The sequence below is a fragment of the Lactuca virosa genome, chromosome 5, assembly GCF_052849685.1.
Source record: "Lactuca virosa cultivar CGN04683 chromosome 5, Lactuca_virosa_CGN04683_v6, whole genome shotgun sequence".
NCBI classification, from domain to species: domain Eukaryota; kingdom Viridiplantae; phylum Streptophyta; class Magnoliopsida; order Asterales; family Asteraceae; genus Lactuca; species Lactuca virosa.
In genome coordinates this window covers 183,462,699-183,470,500 of record NC_136430.1, presented here as the reverse complement: position 1 = coordinate 183,470,500, position 7,802 = coordinate 183,462,699, and the positions used below count along the sequence as shown (strand labels likewise).

Sequence of the window (7,802 nt, the reverse complement as noted above, 5' to 3'; positions counted from 1 at the left end):
AGTTTGTTTATATATATTTTCATGATTCAAAATGTCATTATAAAATGAATTCATTTATAAAATATAATCGAGTATATATTTCGTGCTTTTGAATCAAAATGATTTTTCAAACAATTATAATTTTATGTTTAGGTAGATTTTTTTATATTTATATAACATTATGTAACTTATAATATTATTATAAACAATTTGAATAATGATGAGAGTTTCAAATGTATGTGGTGAAAGGAAAATGCTTCATTTATCGGTCCAAATTGATCAAACTCGGACCCATTCAGCTTAATATACCAAACTACATAACGTTTTTTCTATTGAAACCCGGTTTGTATATATTTTGTGTTTTTGAATCAAATTTATTTTTCAAACAATTATAATTTTATGTTTAGGTAACTTATTTATAATATTATTAGAAACAATTTGAAAAATCATGGGAGTTTCAAATGTATGTGCCGAAAGGAAAATGCTTCATTTATCGGTCCAAATTGATCAAACTCAGACCGATTCAATTCAATATACCAAACTACATAACGGTTTTTCAACTGAAACTCTGTTTGAACCTAAAAAAATCTTGTTCAACACCATTTTCGGGATTCTAAAACTTAAATGGACAGTTGCCAATAAAGACAATCTCACCAAAGAATACCCTCAACATCCTAAAAAGGTAGGCATAAGGAAGTTCTCATGGTTTGGTCCATTTGAAACATTTCACAACTTTTTCTATTTATAGAAGAGGAACGTTCTCTTGTTTACTCTCACCATCGATGTGGGATGAAGACATTGTAATAAAACACGCTTTCTTGTTTATAAAATATTATTCAACTTATTTAGTAAAACACCCTTTCTCTTGTTTACATTTTCTTTATTGTTCAATAGTTCCATTTTTCTATAATCTCGTAAGTTGCTATCCAAAAATGTAAGTTTTTATTGAATAACTTTTTGTTCAATTCTAAAATCATAAATTCAGTTAGGTACTTAATATAGAAAGTTTGTTTATATGTATTTTCAAAATTTAAAGTTCATTATAAAAAGAATTCATTTATAAAATATAATCCGCGTATATATTTCGTGCTTTTGATCAAATTGAATTTTCAAACAATTATAATTTTATATTTAGGTAGACGTTTTTTTTATATTTATATAACATTATGTAACTTTTTTAAAATATTATTGGAAACAATTTGAAAAATCATGGGAGTTTCAAATGTATGTAGTGAAAGGAAGATGCTTCTTTTATGGTCCAAATAGATCAAACTCGGACAAATTCAACTAAATATAACAAACTACATATTTTTTTTTCTAGTGAAACCCGGTTTGTATATATTTCGTGCTTTTAAATCAAAGTGATTTTTCAAACGGTTATAATTTTAGGTTTAGGTAGATGCTTTTTTATATTTATATAAAATTATGTAACTTATTTATAATATTATTAGAAATAATTTGAAAAATCATGGGAGTTTCAAATGTTTGTTGTGAAAGGAAAATGATTCCTTTATCGGTCCAAATTGATCCAGCTCCGGTTCAACTCAATATACCCAACTACATAATTTTTTTCTAACTGAAACACGGTTTAAACCTGAAAAAATTTGGTTCAAAACCATTTTTGGAATTCTAAAAGTTAACTGGACACTTGCCAATATAGACAATCTCACAAAATAATACCTTCAAAATCCTACAAAGGTAGGGATGAGGAAGTTCTCATGGTTTGGTCATTTTGAAACATTTCACAACCTTTCCTATTTATAGAAGAGGAAACATTCTCTTGTTTACTCTCACCATTGATGTGGGATGAAGACACTGTAATAAAACACCATTTCTTGTTTATAGAACATTATTTAACTTATTTATAATATTATTGTAAAGAAATTGAAAAGTCATGAGAGTTTCAAATGAATGTGGTGAAAGGAAGTTAAAAAAGAGGGTTTCAAATGCATGAGATTCAAGAAAAAATGCTAGCTTTAAGTATGATCGGTAGAACCCTAATAATCCTTTTGAATCAGCCAGTCTTCCTCTACCTCTGCACACTCTCTCTCTCCCTTATCTTTGCAAGCCCTAAGACGCCACCACCAGCATCGAACCCCATAAGCTTTAGGCTGTAACAATAATGGACGCAACCACTGTCATGCCTACACCAACGGTCGCCATTCAACATGTAACCAAAGCTTCCTCCAACGAAATCCTCAAAAAATTCATCGAATTAGCTTCTCCTGATCGTCCGTCCAAAAAATCATCACGTTTATCGAAACGACAAAAGATATATGCGCAATCATTAACACTCATCACCTGTGAAAGCTCTGAGTTTATCGGCACATTAGTCATTCAAAGAAAGTCACTTCTTCCACCTATTTTATCCGGTCACAGATCATCCGGCACGAGGAAGCTCATTAGTCACATAAAAGTTGGGAGAGCTCAGTTAAGGTCTAGGAACAGATCAGTTTTCGAAACAATCGAGAAGGTACGTCCCAAATTTCATCTGGATTCAAAAAAGTTTGTGGTTTTGGTTTTTGATTTAGGGTTTAGTCGATTTGATTGTTTGTGTTTTGTACTTGAATTTAGACTTGGCAAAGAACCCTTGATGGAGCGCCGAAGATGTTAAAGGAGAAGCAGTATAACAGGCATAAACGCTTGCTAAGCGATACGACCTAGGTGAATTCTACACAAACTCACACAGCTGATAAAGTATAAGTTTGTAATGCATCGAGTGTTATGAATACAAAAGAGGTGAAAAACAGAGAAACAAGTTAAAGGATGCAATTAAAGAAACATTGCTTTAGAAGCCTGGATTAGTTAGAAAGAATAGAGTTTCTGATATATCTGATGAATCATCTGTAGAGGTGTTGACTGAATTGTCCAGGTCAACTTTCACGAGGTTCTAGTGTTGACCATTCTAAACAGTCAAATGGTAACAATTTAAAGCATTTTGAAGGAAAGAATTCAACAACAGAGCTATCTAGCTATGATCTTGTGTCAATGTCTTCTTCACTTTTGAAAGTTCCAGCTATTCCTGATCACGAACACATTTGGCAGTATGGTTTCTTTTGTATTGAGTACTTTTACTCTTCATTTATGATCTGTCTTTAGTTGATAAACATTGTTCATGCTATTTGCAGGGGAAGTTTTTAGATTAATAGAAGTGGTAAAACAGCTGAATTTTGGGATGTGTTACAAGCTCATTTGTCAACCTGTGCATCGCCTAAAGTCTATGAACGGTGAACAACCTTCCCCAAAAAAATCATCTAAATGGGGTGTCTCGCATTAGTGCTTGGCCATAGCAATTTGAAAATACTGGTGTAAAGGAGGACAACATTGCACACTATTTCTTTGCTAAAGATGTGGAGAGGTAACATTTAATTTTATTCTCCATTTTTTCCATCATTTTTCTGTTTAATGATGACCTTCCTGTATACTATGATACAGCTATGAGAAGATCTACCAGGTTTTGTTGGATGGGGGGGATTTAGCTCTTATTGGGAGTTTTAATGGGAGTGGAGCTCCTGATATTCCCATCCAACCAGCTTCCAGAGAAAAGCCATCGTAAGACTAGCTTCTATTTGGTTTTCAAGATTAATAATATATAATGTTGGCACGAATTCACTCGGCCTTCTTGACTCACGACTCAAATCCTCAATTAATTGATTTTGAATATCAATATTCAAGGTTGAAATCTATGGAACAATAAGAATTCGATTTCAAAATCAAAATTGGACACTAATAATGTGTTGGAAGAAGTATTTACTTCAATGATTTTTGTTTTATATTGATATATCATTTTCTATTATAATCTATTATGCTGAAAGTGTTATATTCTTTGTGGATTTGTGGTTTTATTTGATTATGAGCAATGGAAGATCAGCTGTATCAGGAGCTATGGAAGGCATGTGCGGGTCCACTAGTAGATGTTCCAAGAGATGGAGAAAGAGTTTTCTACTTTCCTCTAGGTCACATGGAGCAAGTAAGTATAATAAACTTGTTAATTTTCCTTCAAAATCTCTCATATCGTTTATATTTTCAACATTCTTTTGACCTTCAACTTCTATTTTTTTCTTAAATCTTGATTATATACGGTTTTTGGTCAGTTAGAGGAATCCAACAATCAGCAAATCGATCAGAGTATTCCTCACTTCAATCTTAAATCAATGTTGTTTATACTCAGCTTCTGGTATGTAAATATGTTGCTCTTAAAGTGTGTGATTTGGATTATGAAGTTTTAGAATCTAGATTTTGGTACCATTACAAGCTAAACAAGATACAGATGAATTTTATGCTCAAATCACTCTACTTCCAGAAGCAGATGTAAGAGTTCACATCTTAAATTCTTTACAATTTTTAACCTTTTGTAGCTGTTTTCTTTTCTAATAATGAATAGCAAAGAGGTCCTACTAGTCTTGATAAATGTATTGAAGACCCTCCAAAGGCAAGTATCCACTCTTTCTGCAAAGTCTTAACAGCTTCAGAGACAAGCACTCATGGTGGTTTTTCAGTGCTCAGAAAACACACAAATGAATGCCTACCTACATTGGTAATTTCATTCTCTTTCTTTTCTTCTAGTTTCATATGTTTTCAACAACACTGTTTTAAAATCCGGACCGGACCGGCCAGTTCGACCGGTTCAATCGGAAACTGGATAGGTTTCCGGTTTTTTACACACAAAAAGCTGCTTAGAAACTAGGGTTTAGGTCATTTTTGGTCACTTAACTTTTGGTTTTGTGCTCATTTGGCCACTTAACTCTTTTTAAGTTTTAAAAGGTCATCAAACTTCAGACTCTGTGCTCATTTAGTCACTTAACTTTTGGTGTGGTCACTTAACTTTTAGATTTGTGCTCATTTAGTCACGTAACTTTTAAAATTATGCTCATTCAGTCACTGAACTTTTAAATTTTTTTAAAAGTTTAGTGATTAAATGAGCACAATTTTAAAAGTTAGGCGACTAAATGTGACCAAAACAAAAGTTGAGTAACTAAATGAGCACAAAAACCTAAAGTTTGATGACCTTTTAAAACTTAAAAAAAGTTAAGTGACCAAATGAGCACAAAACCAAAAGTTAAGTGACCTAAACCCTAGAAACTAAACCGTAAAAAACCCCTGGTTTTCTAAGAACTGTAAAAAACCGGTTTTTTGTAGGGTTTAGCCTGGTTAAACCTGCAAAAAAACAGTTTTTTGAAATCTATCACGTTGACATAAGTTATCTTAGTTATAAAAGTATGATGCTAATTTAGTACTTGTAATCAGATATGAACAACGATGTATGATGACCTGTTGGAAGGCTCTGGACTACTACAAGAAGCAAGTCTGGATTCCCTTTCGCTTTTTTTTTAATCTTAATTATGATAATATTTGCCGTCACTCAAATTGAAGTTTTAGACTTAGATCTTATTTGAGTTTGTAGCAAACATAACATATATTATTTGACATGGGGTTTTGTTTGTTTAGGGTTGTGATTGGTTGACTTGTTGACTTGAGGCATCAAGAATTAGCATATCGTTTTCATTCGGGTGAATTGTTTGTTGATTGTAGATGGATAATTTTATGCATTTGATCGCTAGCTCTCAAGGTTATATATATATATATATATATATATATATATATATATATATATATATATATATATCCACTTTTTCCGGTTTTTAGAACCAGTTGAACGATGGAACCGGTAAGAGGGCTGATTCGATGTCCGGTCCAGTTTTCAAAACATTGTTGAACAGTTTAATGTTCTAATTTTTTTGAAGTATTTTTGTTCAGGACATGTCTCAGCCGACTCCTACTCAAGAACTTGTAGCTAAATATCTTCATGGAATTGAGTGGCGATTAAAGCATATATTCAGAGGTCATTCATTATCTTTTCATGTTTATACTTTATATGCTAGTACAGAACATATAAAGTAATTTTGTGTTTTTATTAAAATTTAAAAGTAAGATCTTTTTTTGGCTGACCAGGTCAACCGCGAAGGCAGTTCCTTACAACAGGATGGAGTACTTTTGTTACTGCTAAAAGATTGGTGGCTGGCGATTAATTTGTATTCCTTAGGTATTAATTGCAAATTTGCAATGTTTAAATATTTTTCAAACATCTAAAAGACTAACATACCCTTTCTTTGTTTTACTATGTAATCATTTAAATTTAATTATAGGGGAGAAAATGGGGAATTACGTGTTGGTCAACAACATAACTCGATGCCATCTTCAGTGATTTCAAGCAAAAGCATGCACCTTGGTGTTCTTGCTACTGAAAAAGGAGGAGTTACTCCATCTGTTTATTCAAAAAAGGAACCGGTGGCAAACCAATGATATGGAGGATTTTTTTTGACATGATATATGAAACAAGAAGGTGCCCCTTAATAGCAATGTAGTATTAGGTTATATAGTTAAGGAAAACTTCTTAATAACAATGTACAATCAAATTCCCTTAATATCAATGTATTACATTTTTTTGACATGATGTTATTGGATGAAATTGATTGTTTTGATATATATTTGTTTCTATATTTTTGTATTATGTGTAAATGAGTATCGTAAAGGCACGTCGTATATGCATATCGTAAATGGTTGGTGAAGTTTATGACACGCAAAAGCGTGTCATCTTCACTTATGACATGGATTTAATGATACACAATTCATGTCCTAAACACACGTCGTAAGGTTACGACACGCAAACTTGTGTCGTCTTCCTTTATGACAGGGCCTTCCTTGACAGACAATGTGTGTCGTAAATGCACATCATAAATGTGCATCGTAAGTTTACGACACACAAAAGCGTGTCGTCTTCCTTTCGGATAGGGCCTTCCTTGACACGCATTTGTGTGTAATCTGTACCCTTTTATGACACAAAATGCATTTCATTAAAGGGTACTTTTCTACTAGTATACCATGTCAATTATATTTTTGGCAGTGTGCTAAACGTCAAAGTCTAGGGGTCACAGGAAAGTATTATAGCACCTTATAAGCTACTTTCTTACACTTAGTATTTTTATCGATCCATCAGTTCTCTTTACAAATGGGAAAAATTTGCAATGACTTGTTTTCTTTACAAAAGAGAAAAATCATTTTTGCACACATGTATCGACTCGTACCCCATACCGATAGACTTCTATTTGTTTTTAGGTAGATAACGTGAAAAAGGAACCTCGTTGTCTTTGGGAAATGTTGATTGCAACAACTCAAGGAGTTGATCAAATTAACTATCAATCTATTTGTTGTAAACCTTGATATGCATTAACTTCACTACAAACTCAAGGGAAGAAAAAGTGCAACCATGATACAATTTAGTGTCCACTTATTTTAACAATTATGAAAAATTCTTAGGGTGCAAAGTTATTGTTAGAAGTGGCTTAACCTATTGCGATGTGTAATGGGTTAAATCTTTCCTATAAAGAGGAGGTGAGTGACTCCTATTAACTAAGAAATGAACCTATTCAGAGAGTTTAGTCTATTGAGAGAATTATTATTTACCCACTTGTAATAGCTTGCTAGATCTAATGGAGCTTAAACGAGATAATTTACATTGTGTGTTCTTCAATATTGCTTGAGATTCACTCTGATCTTTACTATTTTGCACATGTCATCATAACCGGGTCACTACAATTGGTATTAAAGATGGTGTTCTTAAAGTGTTCTTGAAGTCTTCAAGAATTTGATCCATGATGGCAACATAATTTGGTGAATCACAAATTGTTGTAAGTTCTTCTTGTTTGAGAGAGTTTTTGTTCTAGAAATCGAATTTATTCCTTGAACCAAGGAATGGATTGTACAATGTGCATCATGGTTGGTACAATGTGCAATTGGGTAATTTTCTAATTCCAACCAATGAA

At 32.6% G+C, this 7,802-nt stretch overlaps 1 protein-coding gene across 18 annotated transcripts; it reads left to right on the top strand.

The window, feature by feature from the left end:
- Window positions 1-1,992: 1,992 nt before the first annotated feature.
- On the top strand, window positions 1,993-6,463 carry LOC145114775 (auxin response factor 18-like). 18 transcript variants are annotated; one of them, XR_013711209.1, is made up of 13 exons: window positions 1,993-2,452; window positions 2,554-3,023; window positions 3,108-3,337; window positions 3,415-3,531; window positions 3,837-3,949; window positions 4,078-4,107; window positions 4,364-4,516; window positions 5,227-5,280; window positions 5,428-5,489; window positions 5,626-5,647; window positions 5,737-5,821; window positions 5,932-6,022; window positions 6,126-6,463. XR_013711209.1 is itself a non-coding variant. In XM_079050858.1 (9 exons), exons 4-8 carry the CDS (start codon window positions 3,477-3,479, stop codon window positions 5,230-5,232), a joined length of 357 nt encoding a protein of 118 aa, XP_078906984.1. In that variant the 5' UTR covers window positions 1,993-2,452; window positions 2,554-3,023; window positions 3,108-3,337; window positions 3,415-3,476; the 3' UTR covers window positions 5,233-5,280; window positions 5,512-5,605. The 18 variants fall into 18 exon arrangements, 2 of the variants coding, with proteins under 2 accessions (XP_078906984.1, XP_078906983.1); XR_013711208.1 differs by having other exon boundaries at window positions 5,227-5,284; XR_013711215.1 differs by having other exon boundaries at window positions 3,846-3,949; window positions 4,074-4,156; window positions 5,227-5,489.
- The last annotated feature ends 1,339 nt before the right edge of the window (window positions 6,464-7,802 follow it).

Coding starts and splice junctions, on each gene's coding strand:
- LOC145114775 (XM_079050857.1), top strand. CDS start 3,477: ATGGGAGTGGAGCTCCTGATATTCCCATCCAACCAGCTTCCAGAGAAA. Junction 3,532..3,836: donor GCTTCCAGAGAAAAGCCATC/GTAAGACTAGCT, acceptor TTTGATTATGAG/CAATGGAAGATCAGCTGTAT. Junction 4,517..5,427: donor ATGAATGCCTACCTACATTG/GTAATTTCATTC, acceptor TTGTTTGTTTAG/GGTTGTGATTGGTTGACTTG.